The sequence below is a fragment of the Zalophus californianus genome, chromosome 14 (assembly GCF_009762305.2).
Source record: "Zalophus californianus isolate mZalCal1 chromosome 14, mZalCal1.pri.v2, whole genome shotgun sequence".
NCBI lineage: Eukaryota > Metazoa > Chordata > Mammalia > Carnivora > Otariidae > Zalophus > Zalophus californianus.
Genome location: NC_045608.1, coordinates 24,699,559 through 24,720,326, shown reverse-complemented (window position 1 = coordinate 24,720,326; position 20,768 = coordinate 24,699,559). Strand labels below are relative to the sequence as shown.

The 20,768-nt window shown below is 45.1% G+C and overlaps 1 protein-coding gene across 9 annotated transcripts in view; it reads right to left on the bottom strand.

Annotated features, from left to right (window-relative positions):
* The window catches only part of DEPDC5 (DEP domain containing 5, GATOR1 subcomplex subunit), a 122,784-nt gene that overhangs the window by 44,615 nt on the left and 57,401 nt on the right, over positions 1-20,768 (bottom strand). For 3 of the 9 annotated variants that reach the window (XM_027576287.1, XM_027576286.1, XM_027576289.1), the window contains exons 23-29: positions 19,355-19,490; positions 18,256-18,353; positions 8,334-8,399; positions 5,043-5,226; positions 4,415-4,575; positions 908-1,025; positions 48-215 (exon numbers count right to left, since the gene is read on the bottom strand). In XM_027576287.1, the coding sequence (XP_027432088.1) occupies positions 48-215; positions 908-1,025; positions 4,415-4,575; positions 5,043-5,226; positions 8,334-8,399; positions 18,256-18,353; positions 19,355-19,490 (931 nt within the window). Of the gene's footprint in view, positions 1-47; positions 216-907; positions 1,026-2,583; positions 2,746-4,414; positions 4,576-5,042; positions 5,227-8,333; positions 8,400-18,255; positions 18,354-19,354; positions 19,491-20,768 lie in introns of those variants that run through there. The other 6 variants (XM_027576288.1, XM_027576290.1, XM_027576292.1 and 3 more) reach the window with 4 other exon arrangements.

Genomic DNA, 20,768 nt, shown 5'->3' with positions numbered 1-20,768 from the left:
GGCACACCCAAGGTAGCTGGATGGAAAGCCAAAGTATGTTCTCTGACCTGAAGTCCTCAGAGCCGGCCGAACAGATATACTGATCTAAGTAATTCCACTTGTACTCCTCCAGCCGCTCATGGGAGAATTCCACCCAACAAGAGACAAACTCCGAGTTTGAGTGGGAAGGGCAGAGGCTGTAGGTGTAGTGGATCTGGGCAGACTCATAAGGGTACCTGAAAAACAAAGGGCATGCCCAGAAGTCCAAAAGAGAATCACTCCCTCCACCCAACCCCTTTCTTCTGGATCTTTCCATCTCAATACAGTTAGCAACATCCTTGGCATTCAATCCTAAAGTGTGGTAACCAACTCATCCCAAGGGACTGGTAACAGAAATTTCTCAGTTCTTAAACTCTGTCATTCTTTTATCATCCCATTCTTTATTTCTAATTGGCTTGCTAAGAATCAGGCTAAACACGGTAAGGTGAGTCAAGTTCCTTTTAGAAGCAGGTGAGCTACAATGGTAAAATAACCCTAGAAAACAAACAAGTAGGGCGCCTGGGTGGTTCAGTTGTTAAGCGTCTGCCTTCGGCTCAGGTCATGATCCCAGAGTCCTGGGATCGAGTCCCACATCGGGCTCCCTGCTCTGCGGGGAGCCTGCTTCTCCCTCTCCCACTCCCCCTGCTTGTGTTCCCTCTCTCGCTGTGTCTCTCTCTGTCAAATAAATAAATAAAATCTTAAAAAAAAACAAACAAACAAGTAATTCCAAGAAAAGGAAAACCAACCACTCAACATACCTTGGTTTTAATTATATGTCACATAACTAATTCCATATTCACTAGGTGCACAGTTTGTGTTATAAAGAGAAGTTCAGATGTGGACACAATTCAGGACAGTAGCTGAAAACCTGAAATCTCCCAGGACTCACTTGGGAAGGTAACGTGTCACTGTGATCATCTTATCCTTCAGCGTCACTTTGTGGAACGTTCTGCCCATACTCAGCCAGTACTGGTCCTCCTCCTCAGGGCGGTTTCGGGACACAAGGCCTAATAGAGGGGGGAAAAAGTCATTTCCTCCATCTGGCTGAGGATTGTTCTTTTAACAGGCAATAGCATCTCTTCCATATACAGTCAGAAAAGGAGAAACAAGAGAAGCAACTCTTTCTCCTGAGGGACGGTTTCATGGAAAACCGTTTTTTATTTTTGGTTAAAAATAAAAAAAGTCCTAAGTTGGCAGAATTTTCTGTTACTAAACCAGCCAGCAGCAGATTAGAGCCCAGAGTGCAGAGAGCATCCGGAAGACGCACTCAAAGAATGAACAGCCTGATTCCTCGGCCTCTGAGAAGGAAAGTTCTAGATGAGATGCTAATAGGCCAAGAGTCAACTCCGGGACTGAAATGGAACTCCACTCCACTCAAGCACAAGCTGCTGCCCCAGCAGCAGAGGTCCTCACCCCATGGTGGCAGCCAAGCTGGCGTCAGCTTCCATGACTCCCACACCACCGTAACCCTGCGTCAGTCTTAAAGGACTACTGTCCTTTCTTCTCCAAACATTTGCTCTGGTTGCTTTTTCTGCCTTCTCTTCCGGAGCCACCACCAAGATCCTATGGGTCATTTAAAGTCACCATCAAAGGCCACTTCCTCCAGAAAGCTAACAGATCCCATCAGCTGTCTGAATTGTACCCTGGAGGTGGCTCCACATGTGCGTGTCTCACAGCCTGACAAACTGGAAGTTCCAGGAGGCTGGGGACCAAATCTTGTTTGTCTTTAAATTTTCCATAGCACCTGACAAAGTGCCATGCCCACAGCAGGTATTTGAAAAAATATTAGTTGAACTGAGTTGTGCAACAGAAAGAGGGAAATTATGAGGAATCGAGAAAAATACAAGCTTTCAAGAGAGTGAAACTAGTGCCTCGATGGACAAGAGAACGAAGACAAGATTCCCATGATCTCGAGATTAAACAGTCCCCTCGTGTGGTTCTGAGAGACAGTCACACAGTGCAGGCAGCATGGGAGTTGTCAGGACAAGAGAGGGTGGCAGAGGTTGAAAGGACCTTCATCGGGAATGTTGAAACTTCCTAGGTGATAGCAGCAACGGGCAGGCTGCCTGTAAGAGGCCAGGCTTTGACTCAGAGGACCCCGGGTTAAACCCCAGCACTTTCATTTGCCAGCGGTGTGACCTTGGGTACCAAATCTCCAAGTCTCACTTTCCGCAACTAGAAAGTGGGCTTGCGTCTGACTTCAGCTCAGGTCATGATCTCAGGGTCCTGGACCAAACCCTGCCTCAAGCAGGGTGTCTGCTTGTCCCTCTGCCCCTCCCCTCACTCGTGTGCTCTCTCTCTCAAATAAATAAATAAAATCTTTAATAAAAAAAGAAAAGGAAGGAAGGAAGGAAGAGGACTTGCTCCCCATCCCTGCATTCCTTCTTTCTTGCAACCACGCCCTGCTGGCTATCAGGAAGACAAGGTCATGGGATAATGTTCACGAGCACCTACCGCAGTACCGACCCCACTCTAAATTAGTTCCTGTTTTAATCCTGCACAGCACTCTTTACAATCTGTAATCAAATAAATACTTGTGGTTTAATAGTTCAACGACTGTCTCACCCAGTAGACAATAAACTTGGAGGACAAGGGCTGATGCTGTTCTGTTCACTACTGAAACAGGGTCCGTCTCATAACCTGTAGTCAACAAATCTTCAATCAGATGCGATCTCACTTATGGTGGTGACTTTTCCAGTGATTATAACAACGATACCATTTCTGTTACTACAGAAATAAAAGGATTAAATTTATCGAAGGAGGAAAAATAGCCAGAAAGGGTATAGTAAGGTGAGTAGACTCTGGCCAGCTAGCCATGACATAAGGCTCATGAATCAGCCAGAGCAGAACTGGATGCCACAGGAATTATGAACCACCAAGGGACACTGATCAGCTATTCTAGAGAAAAGCAGGTAGGAAGGCTGGATGGGGCCATTGACACTAAAGGTAAATTCATTCCACTATTCTTGGGATAAAGAACAAAATCCTTCACATGGCCCTGTGAGGCCTGGGTCTCCTGACATGTCTGGACACATCTCTGGCTTACTCCCTGTGCTCCACCCCACCAGTCTTCTTTTTGGTGCTCAGAAAGTATCACAGTGCCTCCTGCCACAGGGTCTTTGCACATACTAATCTCTCTGCCTGGCATGCTCTTCCTACCTACTCCTGCCCACCACTCCCAACCTACTTCTCTCCCTAGTAACTCCTGCACATAGTTTAGGTCTCACCTCAAACATCACCTCCTCAAGGAAGCCATCCCTGACCCTCCCGACCAGATCAAGTCCTGTATTAAATATTCTCATAGCCCTTTGATTTTCTCTCACAATCTTTATCACAACGAGTAATTTTATTTCCTAGTTTGACTTACGTTATTTTTCCTCACTAAATGCCCCACAGAGTGGGAGCTTCAAAAATACTGTTGAATGAATGAATGAATTCTTATATTTATCAACCCATATTGTTGTACACCAGGCACAATGGTTTCCATTATAGAGGATAAAAACATGAAGCCAACAGTCCTGGCACTCAGTAAGGTTACTATTCAGTGCAGTCCAGAAAATGAAAAGCTTCATCATAAGCAACAAGACCTGGACTGGATGGACCACCAAACTCCCCCTCACAGGTCCACACTACTTTGATCCTCTGGCCTGAAGCACTTTAATGGAGCCAAAGATGATCTGAGGCTTTGAGCTGGGAGTTTAGGAGAGTGGGGAGGCTCATTAGCTACAAGGAGGAAGCAAGAGACTACTGGTTACTCATGGATTGTTCTGAGAAGTGATCACTGTTTCCTGATTCTAGGCACCCACATTTTATTCTCTCTACCTGACTTATTTTAGAAGAGCTCTCCAGAGCCTGGCTGTAACTCAATCGGCCTCACTGAGTCTCTGTCACTTATTATTCTCTACCACTCACAAATGATCCATGCTTGCTTCATCGTGCTAAGCTTCAATGACAAAAAGGAGAAGATGCATCCATAACGGGGGTGGGAGGGTGGGGGGAGTATAAATTCCAGGTTTAGGTAACATCTGAGAACCTGCTATGTGCCAGGTACTGTGCTAGAAATAAATATTGGGTCTAAAATATTCACAGTGTACTTTGATAGTTCACACCTGGCTCAGCTGCCTGCTATTGGTAGGTGTTGCCAAAGCCAGGCTGTGACATTCCTGAACTGGGTCATATCCCCTTCCTTAAAAGGAGAGCAGTAGATTAAAGAGAGTTTTAAGATAAATCTGGGCCTAGCAGAGACTTTATTCCTCATGTAAAAGTAAAATTCAGAAAGAAAAAATTTTGTGTTGAAAAATTACTCCCGAATTTATCTATTCCCTACCATCTTGAGAACCTACTTGCACAAATTCAGTAGAAAAGAAAAAATGCAAGTCCAAGGAGAACAACTCACCTCGACTGTAGAGCGGGCTGCTGCTCAGTGGGGGTGGGACGGCGGGGTTGGGTTTCTGCGCCTTGGGCTGCACTATGATTTGGTAGCCCTGCATGAGACGCTGGCAGATGAACTCTTCAAATACCTGCTGGGCCGTCATCTGCACACCCTCCTCGTCCCTCCTGTGGAAACAGACGGTTGTTCGCATGGACATGCTTGGTCTAGGGCGGAGTGACACTCAAGAGTCCACATTCCCATCCTCTGTTTTGCTTTGACTCCACAAGCCAGCCCTGATAACCATTCCTTGGTGGCTCATAAAACTAACAATCTATAAACCAGTTTACCGAGAAATGATCAGTTCAAAGAGGCAGAAGAAGAAGGCAGGTAATAGCTAATAGCCATTCCTAGAATAGCTCAAATAGCTAATCTTAGAAAAAAAGATCAGATCTAGTGTGTCCAGAAAAACCACCACAGAAAAATCTGAGAAAGCACCCATGAGGAGAAATGGCTAGAGAAGGCATGTCAATAGAACCCTGAAGAAAAAAATGACAGTTCTTTGCTTCATAAGATTCTCTAACCAGAAAAGGAAGACACAGGTTTGAGAACGCAGTGCCTGGACGCGCATCCGACACCCTCCTCTGACACCGACCTGTCAATGTCTGCTTCCGGAAGGAGATCGTAACAGCCCTCCGTGTAGTCGTTCTGCAGGCCCTGGCGGTCGGGGAAGTAGTCGGTGGTGAGGGGGAGGCACGCCGGAGTAGTAAGAGACTTCCAGTCCACTCCAACTGTGCAACAGAAGCCTGGCACTACAGGGGGAGCAGACAGTGTCAGAACTGCCTCGTGTAACAGAGGAGAAAGGTGCGTGCGGTCACCAGGGCAGATGCGGGGGCGGGGGGGTGGGAGGGACGACGTGGGCAGGGCGGGGGAGGAGTTCATAGTGACCGGTGATAACATTGCCAGGAAACGGATGGAGAGGAAGAAAGGGGGTGGGGGGAGGGAGAAAGAGAAACAGAGTTTGTTAGACAATGCAGTGCACGTGCTCATCCAATCCCATCATGCAAATGGGATTCACAGCTGGTACTTTTCATTTTCTACCGATCTTAAGCTACAGCCACAATGCCAGTGAGGTTACTGCAGGGCAGCGCAGGCAGAGTTACATGTGGAAGCAAATCAACGTTCCAAGGGCTCAAGCCAGAGCCTCTCTGAAGGACTGCAGAGTGGCTGGTGGGGAAAGAAGAGCTCAGCCAGATTTGGGAGCGAACAGCACATGGTAGCAGAATTTAGGAATACTTTCAGAATTGTAAAAATAAGTCACAGATCCAAAAGGGTAGGAGGAGAAATCAAGGAAGGATGTCTGGGAAGGTCACAAGGCCAGAACTTCAAGAGACAGAGTTTAACAATCTAGAAAGGAAAGCTGCAGTCAGCAGAGTGGGCCCGATCACATGGTGTCCTGAGTTGCCTGCTCTTTGGTTTAAAGCAGGGTCTCTCCACCTTGGCACCACTGACATTTTGGACTGGATAATCCTCTGTCATGAGGGGCTATGCTTTGTATTACAGGATGTTGGACAGCATCCCTGGACTGTACTTACTCGATGCCAGTGGCATCTCCTGGTTGTAAAAACCAAGAGCGTCTGCAGTCGTTGCCCCATGTCCCCCCAGGGAGCAAAATCCTTCCCCAGTTGAGAATCACTGAGTCAAGGTAATAGGGCAGTTATCTCTTTAAGTAATTTAAGCAAAGATTATTTTTCAAATCTCTAGACAAGGGGGCAATATGAAGCAGAAATACTCCGTGCCTTTGCCTCTTAGTCTCAAGCAAGGGACACCTTCAACACTTTATCTTTTGCACAGTGCTAATGTGGCTTCCAGCGTGATACACCACTGTTGTCTCATCAGCCCTCACATGGCCTCTTTGCAGCAGGGACTGCAACATCATCGAGCCCTTTAAACACCTGGCCAAGATCAGAAGACTCTCTGCCTGGGGATCTTTCCACCACATAGTGACAGAGACACACACTACCCAATACCACAGAGTCCCACGGAACTCAGCGTTAAAGGACAAGAGGACCAGTGTGCTAAGTCATAGCGGGAAACGTGCCCCATGTAGCCACCACTGCCTTGGGAAAGATGATTTGACCTACAAGAGGCCTAACCTCATGGTCTACGCAGGTCTTTGTGTGTTTGAATTCTGTCTCAGTGTAGTAAGAACACAACATGAGAACTACTCTCTTAACAAATGTTTAGGTGTACAACACAGTATTGTTAACTTGGGCACAGTGTGTACAGATCCCTAAGATTTATTCATCGTGCATAACTGGAACTTTACACCACTGATCAGCAACTCCCCACTTCTGCCTCCCCTCAAGCCTCTCACAACCACCATTCCACTCTCTGATTCTATGAGTTGGACTATACACAGGTCTTGTTAACTTATTAACACTTCAAGAATTGAAAACACAACCCAAAAAGAGCCTAACTGATCACCCCAATTTCCTTATATGCCAGATGAAGGGATGAGCTTGTTCCTACTTCCTTGTTTTAGGACCAGGAGCGGAAGGAAGACACCAGATAAAACCACAGTGGGAAGCCAGAAGCAGAAGACAGTCATATCTTTATGCCCTCTTAGATCGTTCTGGCTCTCATTAGCATCCTGTCCCTCAGGATGATAAATATCTTTCAGAAATGTTTTCTGCTGGTTACACACCGAGATACAGAGAATTCAAATGCCTGGGCCCAAATCCCATGGTGAGAAAAGCCCCTGATTCTTAGTTTAATGGTGTTCTTTCCCTGGGAAAAGACTGTGGCCTCTTTTCTAACTCCAGTATCTTCAGGCCCTATAAAGAGGGCCTCTGAGGAGGACCCACATCAATACCATTAACAATGATAAACATGGATTACAAAATCCAGTGCTAGGGTTGTACAGAAGAAACAGGCTCATCTCTTCATTGCTGGAAGCTTTCTGGAAAATAATCAACCTGCCAACCATACTTTGGGGGAAATATATCCCAAGGATGTGAAGAGAAAGAAAAGATATACCCACTGCATCACGCATTATACCTGCATTCTACACTATTGTGAAGAAACTAGAAACCACCCAAATGATCGCCAATAATAAATGATTATTCAAACTGGGATGTGATGTGTTTGATACTGCTATTAAAAATGACTAATATGGAACGCCTGGGTGGCTCAGTGAAGCGTCTGCCTTCAGCTCGGGTCATGATCCCGGGGTCCTGGGATCGAGCCCCGCGTTGGGCTCCCTGCTGGGCGGGAAGCCTGCTTCTCCCTCTCCCGCTCCCCCTGCTTGTGTTCCCTCTTTCGCTGTGTCTCTTTCTGTCAAAAAAATCAATAAAATCTTAAAAAAAAAAAAAAAAAGACTAATACAAGGGGCCTGAAGAAACAGCAGAAGGATTATTAAGTCAATCATAAGAGGGGGAAAAAAGACTCAATATATCTCTACTGGTTATAGCTAAGTAAAATAAAGTCTATCGGGTCGTAGGATTTTTTTCTGGTACTTTGCTATTGTAGATATTTAGATGTGCTCTTCCTGTACACAGATTTCAATAAATAAAGATGATTCAAAAAAAAAAACGCAACCCAGTCAAACAATTTCAACTACAGGTCTGCAAATAGTTCCAGGCCCTCTTATTCCTCTGTTCCTCGGAGCCATCACAAGGCCCTTAAGGGCTAAAGCCAGCTCTGGACTGGTGTAAGGACCTCATGGGAATTCCGTTACCCTTCTCACGTGCCCTGAATCACATTCCAGAACAGGTTACCTGGCCACTCCCCTCTCACTTTCCATTGGAGAGGCTGGAGTTTTCCCTTACCACATTGTCTTCCAGTACCCCAGAGATGTGTGGACTGCCCACAGGGTTCCCCCTTGCTTCCTCATGCTCTGACCACCCCGGCCCTGACCCCACCCTAATCAGTTGCCCCTTCTTACTTGGGTCTGGAGAGGTAGAAACACTGTCCTCTAGAGAATCCTTATTCTGAGTCCTAGGATTCATACCTATGGAAAGATGAAAACAGGTTGTTTTAATAAGGCTCATTCTGCAGAAAAAAAGTTCTGGCCAGTTATGGTTGAAAGAGCCCAAAATTATAGCTAAAAATAAAAATGTGAACCAAGTACAAATTCTATGCTGAATATTTCAAATAGCACAAAAGAGTCAATCCAAGAAAAATGAGCAATCTAAAATTTGGGAATGAGCCAAAACTTTGCTCTGAGGTTATCAATACCATTCTTCGCCCAATGACACTGTTAGCATTCACATACATGCACATGCACGCACGCGCGCACACACACACACACACACACACACACAGCAAAAAGCAACCCACCACTTATTTTAAGAAAATGGACACATTTCAAAGTCATTTCAACTAACTGGAGAAATCTTTTGCAAATACAAAATGACCCACTTAAAGTTTATTTCACTCATTGGTCATCCTTATCATCTGGAATTTTCTTCTCCAAATCATGGCTTTCTGGAATATGACCTAGGACACATCAAAACTCACCACTTTTAAGAGAAAAACAATGATTTTCCCTATAGGTGGTCTGAAAGGAAAAACAGAAAGATTCTTTGAAATGTAACTTTTTGCCTGTAAAGTAACAGAACTAATTTTAAAGTACATATCAATATTTAAATATCCCTTTCTAAACATATATATTTACTAGAAAATTATGATACTATAAAAAAGATTGAAAAAATCCTCACCCAACTGTCAACAGTGGCTATCTGCGAGAAGAAGGTGGAGGAGGTAGTGGGAGGTAAACCAGAACTTGTAGTTTTTATTCTAGGTACTTGTGTGTCATGTGAATCTTTTATAACAAGAATAAATATGTATAAATCCCTTGTGGAATCTTTGAAAAGACAAGCCACAACATGGGAGAAAGCATCTGCAAATCACTTATTTGGCAAAGGACTTGACCCAGAATATATAGAGACCTCAAAACTCAAGAACAAGAATACAAACAACCTGATGAGAAATAGGACCAAAGATTTGAACACTTCACCAAACATATACAGAAGGCAAATAAGCACAGGAGAAGATGCTCAACATCCTTAGCCACGAGGGAAATTACCTCTACAGACCTCTTAGAATGGCTAAAATGACAAGTCACACCAAGTGTGACTATGGATGTAGAGCCATGGAAAACCTTACCCATTGACGGTAGGAATGCAGAATGGTGCACCACTTTGAGAAATAGTTTTGTGGCTTCTTTAAAAGTTAGACAAAAAAAAGTTAAACAGACAGGGATGCCTGGCTGGCTCAGTTGGAGGAGCATGCAACTCTTGATCTCAGGGTCATGAGTTTGAGTCCCACGTTGGGTGTAGAGATTACTAAAATAAATAAACTTTTAAAAATAATATTAATGGGGCACCTGGATGACTCAGTCAGTTGAGCATTGGACTCTTGGGTTTCAGCTCAGGTTGTGATCTTAGGGTCATGGTGAAATCAAGCCCCACATGAGGCTCCACACTCAGCAGGGGTCTGCTTGAGATTCTTTCCCCTCCCTCTCCCTCCCCTTCTGCTCCTCCCCCTGCTTGCAGGCACACACACTCTCTCTAAAAATAAACAAATAAAATCTTTAAAAAATAATAATAAAAGTTAAAAAGATATTTACCATCTGACCCAGCAATTCCATGCCTAGGAAATTACTCAAGAGAAATAAAAACCAATGTTTACAAAAACCCGTTATGTAAATGTTTATGGTGGCTTTATTCATAGTTGCCAAAACCTGGAAACACCCCAAATATCTTGCAACTAGTGAAGGGATAAACAAATTAATACATACATACAATGGAATGCAACTCAGCAATAAAAAGTAATGAACATTTAACAACTTGGATGAATCTCAAACGCATTATATGCTGAATAAAAGAAGCAAGACTCAAAAAACTACGTACTGTATGATTCCATGTGCATGACATGCTGGGACAAGAAAAAACTAGAGGGACAGAGAACAGATCAGTGGGTTGCCAGCAGACAGGGGGTGGGGTTGAGTACAAAGGGACCACACAAAAAATCTGGGGGGGTAATGGAAGTGTTCTGTATCTTGCTTGATGTGTTTGTTGGTAGTTATATGATAGTACGCATTTGTCAAAACTCACAGAACTGTACGCTAAAAAGAGTGAATTCTACTGTATGTAAATTTTAAAATTAATAATTTTTAAAAATTTACTCGACAGAGAGAGAGAGTGAGAGTGTGCACAAGCGAGGGAGTGGCAGAGAGAGGGAGGGAGAAGCATCATGACCTGAGCAGGAGACAGGTGCTTAACTGAGCCATCCAGGCGTCCCTAAAATTAATAAATTTTTAAAAATTTAGAAAGATGATGGCACTTGGCCAAAACAATTTTAGAACTTCTTTTTTGGAACTGCCTTCAGTAGATTTTTCTTTATTACTAGTCTTCAGAATAAAAAGATAAAATTTATTAAGTCAGACAAATACAGTGTTTCATTTTATTCAAACCCTTGCTATGAGGCAGGTATGAGGTAGGTACTAATCCTTTTGTATAGACAAACTACAGCTCAGAGAAGTGAATTAACTTAGGGAAGATCGCACAGTAAATAGGTGAAAGCTGCATTTAAACTCTGCTCAACTCTACAGATGCTTCATTTCCTGACTCTCTGCGGCACCAGTTTTCAGCTATTGAAAATGTTAGCTGTTCTTTGTCAACAGCCAAAAGCCATTTGGAGCTAAATTTTCTGAAAAAGCTATCTTGGATAACAATATACATCTTCGTGCAGAACAAAGCATGGCTATTAAGAAGCAACGAGGTGGGGCGGGGGGCATCTGGGTGGCCCAGTCAGCTAAGATCAAGCTCCGAGCTGGGCTCCATGCTGAGTGGGGAGTCTGCTTCTCCCTCTCCCTCTGCCCTTCCCTTCCCCTTGCTCATGCTCACTCTCTCTCAAATAAATAAATAAAATATTTTTTTAAAAAAGCAATGAGGGGGGTTTTCTTTTCAGCCTGAGAACTGGCATGAAGGCAACTGGTATAAAACCAGCCTTCTCAAAGCATTCTGAGCACTAGGAAATTATTAAATATATTACCTCACAGGTTTAGATGCTAAATTTTGTCATTAGCGCATCTTTTTCTCTTTTTTTAAGAAAACCCAAATCCAGATTGGGTCTATAAAAACTGAAATTCTTACACTAATAAAGGAACAGTTCAACTTATAACTTGTGTGGGCAATTCTTTGAGCTCAAAGAGGCAAACCAGTAGGGATTCTCAGAGCAGCTCTGGCTTCTAGGTCAAAAGTAGAACTGTGCCATCTCTAACAGACAAAAGAACACTTAAGGTCACAGGGCGCCTGGGTGGCTCAGTCGTTAAGCGTCTGCCTTCGGCTCAGTCATGATCCCGGGGTCCTAGGATCGAGCCCCAAATCGGGCTCCCTGCTGGGCGGGAAGCCTGCTTCTCCCTCTCCCACTCCCCCTTGCTTGTGTTCCCTCTCTCACTGTGTCTCTCTCTGTCAAAAAATAAATAAAGAAAGAAAGAAAGAAAGAAAGAACATTTAAGGTCACCAGCCTTTTATGCCACACACACACACACACAATTTTACTTTTAAAAAACAGCAATGAAAAATATTTAAAGAAAGTTATTTTGTGCTCTTTTATGAGGCTCTTTATACACAGTTTTCTTGCAGTTCAAGCCCAACAAACTGCTGCTCCCACCAGCCCTGCCTTTAAGATTTTATTTTCAGTCAAATGGACTGGCTATCGGCATATGATGGCCTCACTGTTTGAGATGACCGAGGGGAGACCCCATGGTCAATCAGCTCTGCTCCAACCTAACATTTGTGAATGAGACCTCACTCTCAGCATTCAAAGCCAGATATTCAACTTGGGGAACCAATGCTGAAAATCACCATCTTAGCTTTGTCTTTTGACATCTCTTCAGAGTCAAGAAATCTGAATTTGGGGGCACCTGGGTGGGCTCAGTCAGTTGAGCATCCAACTCTTGATTTTGGCTTGGGTCATGATCTCAGTGTCATGGGATAGAGCCCGACATCGGGCTCTGCGCTCATCGGGGAGCCTGCTTAAGATTCTCTCTCTCCCTCTCCATCTGCCCCTCAGCCTGCTCGTGTACATGCACATACATGCTCGCTCGCGCTCTCTCTCTCTCTCTCTCTCTCAAAAATAAATAAATAAATAAATCTTTTAAAAAGAAGAAGTCTGAACATGTTCTTTGCTTGCTAACCTCAGGCCAAAATGGGTAATCAGTGTGGAGCCTTCAGGACTGGTCCTGGGTGACATCTAGAAGCTTGTGCATGGGGCTAGTCACTTCTCCTCTCTGGGCTACAGAGATGGCCCTTACCCACAAAAATCCCAGCCTGGCCTGGGTGAATGACTCTGAGGCCCTTTCCTGCAGCCTCGGTATGCTATGATTTACTTTTTACTTCAGCTCTCAGGCTGCCACATGTACCTAATACTCAACACAAATACCAAGTTGCAGATTCTGAGTCCCAATACCACAGGGAAAGAAAGTAAGGCATCCAGTTGTTTTCTTTCCCAAAATTATCTACAGCACTTATCCCCAAGGAAGGGAATGACAGTGACAGACAAGTCTTATAAATGGGTGCCCAGTTAAAGAAACAAGAGGGATAAAAACTATCTCCCCAGGGCGCCTGGGTGGCTCAGTTGGTTAAGTGTCTGCCTTCAGCTCAGGTCATGATCTCAGAGTCCTGGAATCGAGCCCTGTGGTGGGCTCCCAGCTCAGCGGGGAGTCTGCTTCTCACCCTCCCTCCGCCCCTCCCCCTGCTTGTGCTCGCTCACACTCTCTCTCTCTCTCTCACTCTCTCTCTAATAAATAAATAAAATTAAAAAAAAAAAAAAAAGACTATCTCCCCAGTCTCCTCGGCCAACTGGTCACTGCTGGGCAGCATGGTGAAAAACAAGTGAAGAGTGCAGGTATGAGGTCCCAGCCAACAATGCTTGAAATGAAATTCTACAGGGCCAGGAGGGAAACCCACACAGGCACCACTCTTGTGAATCGTGACTCGCATATGAATCATGTCCAAAGGCAGGAGAAAATCTGAGTCATGCCTGAGTGCCTGCAGATGGTGCAAACTGTCAAGCCCAGGAGGTCAGAGATGAGGTTTTCCTGTTTCTTTTCTATTTTTTAATGAAATGAAAAGATAACTAGTTGTTTATTTAGACCCCACTTTGTCCCCAAATGAGAACCTACTGTGACAATTTTGTCCTTAAGGAGCCCAATCTACCTTTGCTCCTTACAACAACCCTGTGAGGCAGGCAGGCAGGTAAAGATCTTTATCCCCTTTATAAAGATGATGAACCTGAGCATCAGCAAAGGTTGAAGGCTAAACTCTAGGGCTGGGGCACTCCCTCATCTATCATATCAGAATGTAGCAGATGTCACAGGTTCAAACTGCACAGTAACCACTAAGTCCTGCTCCCCACAAGAGGGCTTCCCTTTCATTGTTGTTACCCTGCACAAAACTGCTTCAAATCGAACTGCAAGTGAATGGTGAGCCAGAGCTCCCTGAGGTGAGAACTGGTGTCTTAATCATTTTGTTTCTTCTCAGGCCTTAGCACAGTGCCTACAGTTCCATAAACATTTCTGGAATGGGTAAGAGTATAGTGAGTTTGAAGAAAGCAAACCATATTCCATGAAGATTGAGGATGGCTTGAAAGGAAAGTCACTTCAAAAACAAGCAAGGGAGAAAAAGACTATCCAAGCCTTTGAGAAAAGGAATCCAGTTAATTGTTCAATAAGGTTGTAAGACAGGGAAGAAAAGCACTCTTCAGTGAAGGGAAAGCTAACCTCAGAAAGCTTTTTAGTATTCATTCAAATACCTGATATGTGCCAGGAACTGTTTTAAGTTCTGAAGATACAGCCACGAGTGAAACAATCCTTGCCTTGTTGGAGCTTACAATAAAAAATACAAAATGAAAAGACCTAAGTATGACAGGTGGTATTCTGGAGAAATAATAGGCAGGGAAGATGGATGGGGAGTGGGTAAAGAGTGGCAATTTGGGTAAGACCTAAAGGAAGGAATAGAACAAGCTGTGGGTAGGATGGCCATATCATTTATCATCCAGGACACCTTCGAGAGTGAAAGGGGACACTATTAGTAATTATACAGGACAATGAATTCAAACAAGGACTGTCCTGGGCAAACTCAGACATGTGGACCTTACCCATAAAGCTCTTCACTGTGAGGGCAGAGCAGAGGGAAGAGCAAGAGAAAGCACCTCAGGTGCAGAATGTGCCTGATACATTTGGGAAACCACTTCACCCAAGTGTGAGGGGGAAGCAGGAGACGAGGTCTGAGAGTAACAAAGAGGTCGCAAGAGGCGGGGGCTCTGTCGGCTACTGTAACACCTTCAGCTTTTAATCCGAGTGCACTGGGAAGCCCCAGAGGGTTCTGTGCACAGAAGTTTCATGATCTGACTTCTATTTTCAGAGGGTCACACAGAACTGCTGTGCTGGAAATAAACTACATGAAAGGACAAAAGAAGGAAGCTGAGAGAACAGTTAGTGGGATACTGCAACAATACAAGCAAAAGAGGAAGGTATCTTGGACAGGGCTGGGGCTGATGGAGGTGATGACATCTATGGAAAGATTCGAGATATATCCTGATAGATCTGACATTAATTGGTTATTGTACATGGTAATAAAAATTAGAGTGATTTTTACCTAATCCTTTCTGTGGCTGGCTAACATAATTGATCAGGAAGCACAAGATAGAAGATGGGAGTTCAAGTCCTATGGGAGCCCAATGCTACAGCCTACCTCCTGATGACCCCTGGCCCCTTTGAAAACACATGCTACTGGTCGTAAAGGGACTGGGCAAAGGTAAGGATGATCCTACTTAACGCTATCACCCTGACTAGAAAAAGAATCCAAGGAGCCCATACTTTTTCTAAGAAGCAACACATTCTAGAACATATTTATGTATTGCACACTTGCATACCAATTAAAGAGAATAATTTTGTGGACTGTTCAAATGCTTCTCACATATGGCAGCTTGGTCGTGGAAGCACAAATTCACTTGTCAATAAATGTGCTAAACACTGTGGGGAGAAGATGAATAAAGATAAGCTCTCTCAGTCTAGTGCAGAGACAGACACAGAAACAAACAGCGGGATCATGATATGCCAAGTAGCACAATTGTGTTATGCATATGGAGCTCTGTGGAAACATGCCTACCATCTCCCGGGAAGGCCTGGGGATGAGGGAGAACCACCAGGGAGGGCTTCAAAGATAAGGTATTGTTGGGCTTGAATCCTAAAGACTGAGCTGATGTCTGCCCGGGAGAATGAGGGTTGAAGGTAAGGGAAAAGCATATTCGGCAGGGGGACTGGTCCATGCAAAGGAAGAAGAGGACGAAGGTCTTCGGAGGAGCCACAAGCAATAGCTGGAGTGTAACAGATGCACACCTCATAACATAGTCAACAATGGCAGCTCTCGTTCAATGAGCACGCCCCATGCACGCCGGGCACCATTCCAAGCACCTTACGTGGATTATCACATTGAATGATACAGATGATGAAAGTGAGACACACAGAGGTTACCTGGCCTGAGGGCCTCACTGCTCATTAGAAGTGGAGTCAGGACTCACATCCAAAGAGTCTACAGCCTGAGTTCTTTCTCCGTGCAGTGATGCGTGGAAGTGGTGGCAAATGAAGACACAAGGCAGGCAAGAGACAGGTAATGACCAGCATTACAGGCCATGAACCACAGGAGGGTTTTATACATGGGGAGGAGTGGCTGATCAGATTTGCATTTGGAACTATCTCCTTGGTGACAGTATGGAAGATGAATCAGAGGGGACAGGAACAGAAGCAGGAAGATCACTTAGAAGGCTGCTATCAGGGCGCCTAGGTGGCTCAGCTGGTTGGGTGACTGCCTTCGGCCCAGGTCATGATCCTGGGGTCCTGGGATCAAGTCCCGCATCGGGCTCCCTGCTCAGCGGGGAGTCTGCTTCTCCCTCTGACCCTCTTCGCTCTCGTGCTCTCTATCTCTCATTCTCTCTCTCTCAAATAAATAAAATCTTTAAAAAAAAAAGAAGGCTGCTATCACAATCCTGGGCAGAAATGACAGGGATCTAAAATAAAGCTGTGGCAGTTGAGAATGGAGGGGAGGGGCCAGAGTCAGAAGCAAGAGGGAACAGAAGAGGGAGAGGGGGTGGGGGAACCACAAGACATCAGGAGTCATCCAAGCAGAGAGGCCCATCAGATGCATGGATCTATGGCGCAAGCATGATGGTGTCATTAGAGAATTTTCCACAACCATCCCCAAATAAGGATTCTTTGAAACTTCCTTTTTTCCTCAAAGTAGATTTCAAAATTCCAAAGCCTCATCTTCTGAGGAATCATCTGATCTACTTTAGGTATCCCAGGTCCAGAACCACTCCAGGACGAGTCAGGGTAAATACTGGTGCTATTACCACTGGAACCCAGAATCCCCCTGCTTCAGGTCACCAGTAAAACTTGTTCAAACTGTAGTCTTGTGAGCCCCAGAGCAGCCCTCCTTGGTACAACCCACCCCAAACAGCCTGGGAAGTTCAAAGTCTGGGTTCCTATAAAATGGCCCCTTGGTTTATTAGCAAAATGGAAAGGTTGCTTTTATGATATTCTGAAGGCACTTTACAGGAGTCTGGCAGCCAAGTGACATTTTCAGAACCCTGAGTGCAGTCATTAAAAGTTATCTTATCCCTAAATTGTTATTCAATTCATTTTCTCATTTAAAGAGAAAGAATAAAAGAAACAGAGAAAAGAAAGGAAGGAGGAAAGAAATGAATCAATTATAATCCTTTAGGCATTTATTTACTACCAACTGCTTTTCAAGACTTGACTACAAACCTTTAGAAATACTGTTGGATGAAGCAATCAACGAATGAAAGAACTCTTCATTAACCACTCTGGTACAACTTCACTTTCACTACACCTTCTACTAAAACTTAGCTTAAAGTTTTAGAAATGCAAGTTAGTTATAGAAAACTAAGAGCAGCCCCATTTCCACCCTGCCCCACCCCCCAAGTTTTAATGTTTTTCACACTCATGTTGAACAAGAGCTGTCCTTTGAGGCTTTCCAAAATCTGCCCTTACCCATCCCAACTCCTGCTCTCCTACATCCTAAAGGTACTCTGAACAGTGTGGTCAAAGTGAGGAACAGCAGTCTTGAGTCAGGACACCTGGCCAAGGGCTTGAGAGATTCATGTAATATCTCTACACCTCTGGGCATTAAATTGCCTCATGTGCAAATTATATTTAATAGCATATGCCCTCTTAGAAGAATTGCATGACAGGGTAGATATACAAGTGCTTCCAGAAAGCATATAACTTGTGTTAGTAAAAGTTCATACTCTCCCCAACTCCACCTAGAATCCTCACCTGCTAACTCTCTAGGTGAACAAATTCTGTGCCTTCAAGTCTGAGGTGCATGCCCACTTCTCAAAGCAATGATGCCACCCTTCTCTTTTCTGATCTCACAACTGGAACCACACTGTTCCCCTCTGAGCCTCTCCTGATTGTTTTTATGCTGCTGGGTAAGCCCCCTACTCACAGATCTGGAAGCTTCTCCAGAGCAGAGTCCACTCCTGCTGTCTCTGGCGTTAGCCTCCAAACTAAGCTCATAAGGGGCCCTTGGTCACGACTCACTGACAGGTCAACGATGAATGCGGTTTAACCAATGTGTTCTCGGCTAAAAACGTAATGTGCAGCCCATTTATAATTCCATGCATTATACAGCACCACTTCTAAATAGGTCACCCAAAATTGTGGCTGAAATGATCTCAAAATAGACTTGGCCTTGCTTCTCTGGCCCCCATGTCTTTTCTAGATGTGAGCCTGCCACTCTAAGCATCCCAACTCTGTTACCTCTTGGATTGGTTACCTGCACCACTGTTGCTAAGCAGGCTGAGAGAAAGCTCTTCTGTTCCACTGAAGTTCAAGAAGGACATGCTGTCACCAGGCTGGCGGGAAGTGCTGTGCCTGCAGAGAACAGAGCCCAGCCACCTGGCTTAATGCAGGTCATTACCTCTTTCATCCTGCTCACCCTGTATCCCAGGAGTTTTCATCAAAAACAGCCCTGCATATCTGGCCACACAGGCTGGCAACAACTGGGAGCCATAGCAGAGGCTACCAGGCTGCCGTGCTCGGTATGTGGGCCAGCTTTGGCCTCCTGTGGCCTGCTTATCCTGCCCTGGCCCCCTAAAAACTGCTCTCCCACTGACATACTGGGCGGCCCGCCCTTTCCTGTCCTCAGCTTCTCCGTGCTCACATGGACAGGAGGATATGAGGTGAGTGAATAGAGGTACCAAGTTAAGCTGATAAAGAGGGTCACGCCCTGCCCATATCCCATCCAACCCATAGCATGTCGAGGTGATTGAAAAAGGGGCCAAAGACTGCCCTTTGCCAAGTTGTTTCCTAAAGCATCACAGGAACAGTGAGGCCAGCTGTCACCCCAACTCATGTTTGTCAAGGCTTAAATGACTTTCTTCCTGCACTCACTCTCTTGGATGCCTTGTGACGCATTCAGAACTCGGGTTCAAAGAGTTGTTTCTATAAACGCAGACCTTGATTTCCATTGCTTTTAGCATAAGAAACTTCTAAACTCAACAGTGGAATTTCTCAGTGCCCAAAATGACAAAAGTCACAGACTGCCCGAAACATGCAGCGTGAACCACCTATCTCAGCACTCGTTCTCACCCTTGGCTGAGGTTTAGACAAAACTCATGTTTGAGGTTTACAAAGTGTGCTTTGAATGGAAGCTACAGCAGGGCCTGGGTAACATGTGTGGCAACAGTGTCAGGCTGTTTGCTTTGCATCTGAACCCGTGAAAGGAACGGCACTGACAAAGGAAGGGCTTGATCTCATCCCATCCCTTCAAGTCTTAGAAACATAACATTTTGTCATCAGACTGTGTTCTGCCATGGTCCTGGGTGCCGGGGAGTTTTTCAAGGGACCTTCTGGAGCCCTACACATATCCTCACCTTCCAGCAGCTTCATGATATGCTAATTCCAGTAGCTCTGCAGAGGAGTGAGTTGGGTCCCTCTGCCAGCTGCCCTGCAGCTCCGCCATATTCTGTCGGGTCTGGTGATGGATCTGGATGGCCTCTCCGGATGGTCCTACCCAGACAAAGATCCACTGAGCATCATTCCCACCCAAGAGCTAGTGCTTTGTACTTAGCTTTACTCTTCCTTCTTTCCAGCTGCTGGGACATGGGTGCTGGGAGAGATCGACAGGAGAGCACACCAAGGGGAACATTACACACATGACCCTCCAGCTTCCCAAAAGGACATCTCCTCTTCTGAGCAGGACTCATCCTCCTGTGGGGCCTCACATTTGTCACCCTGTTCAGCCTAAGAATACGTTAGGAGCCTCTGTCTCATGCATGTCAAGCTGAGACGCTGGGGAGAAACACTGACATAGAGGAGTAGAGGGCCCCTCCCAGGAGGGCTAACAAACTAAACGACAAGGAACACACAAGTGAAACGCCAATGACTTTGTTAATATACGAGATGGTGACAATGGTGACTCTAAGCAGCAGAGGATGAGCAAGTGCAGAAAAGACATCGGGTGGGCGGGGGAGAAATCACCATTAGTGAAATCTACCAAAAAAAAAATGCTTCCTGGAGAAGGAGAAGCTTCCGAGGTGAGTGTTCAGCAAGGTTAGCAAGAACTGAAGGAGAGGGTACCTGGGTAGAAGAAACAATGTGTGCGAAATCCCAAATGTGGAGGAGGCAAAAGACAAGCAGGAGACCACCAGATGAGCTCGGGGAAGAACATCTGAGGATAGGAGCGAGGAGATGCCAAGTTGAGGAACTGGGCAAAGGATGGCCTCAGCTAGGAGCAGGCGAGGTGGGCAGGAGGAGGAAACAGAGGAAGTGGGGCCAGACAGTCGTGTTTTAGTAAAGTGTGCCTGACGATTGGGAGCAAGAGCTGGAGGTCACACAAGAAACATCAACAGTTCTCGTTAAAGAATTCAAAGGGAGCCTGTGGGGATAACAACATAGGGAAAGAGACATTGGAAAGAAACAAATCATGTGACTGATTATGGCAGGGAGAAGGGGGGCAAAGAGGAGTTTAGGAGTGACCCCCCCCATTACAGCCCAAACAACCAGATTCATTTCTCACTTATTTAACTTTTAACCCTAAAAGCAAGTGGGAAAGGAAGTAACTAGACATGCACAGGCATTCAGCAGGATTGCTTCCATGAAAAAACCCTGGAGTTTAATGCATCTGTTCCTTCCCAGCCCAGTCAGAGCCCATTAAGCTGAAGTTTAATTTTAGCCACAGCTTTATAAAACCCTACTGTCATCATCTGTAGGAGAGAACACAGATCAAAAAGGATGGGCTAGGAAAAACAGTGAATTTGAAGAAAAAAAAATTTTTTTAAGTTTTGA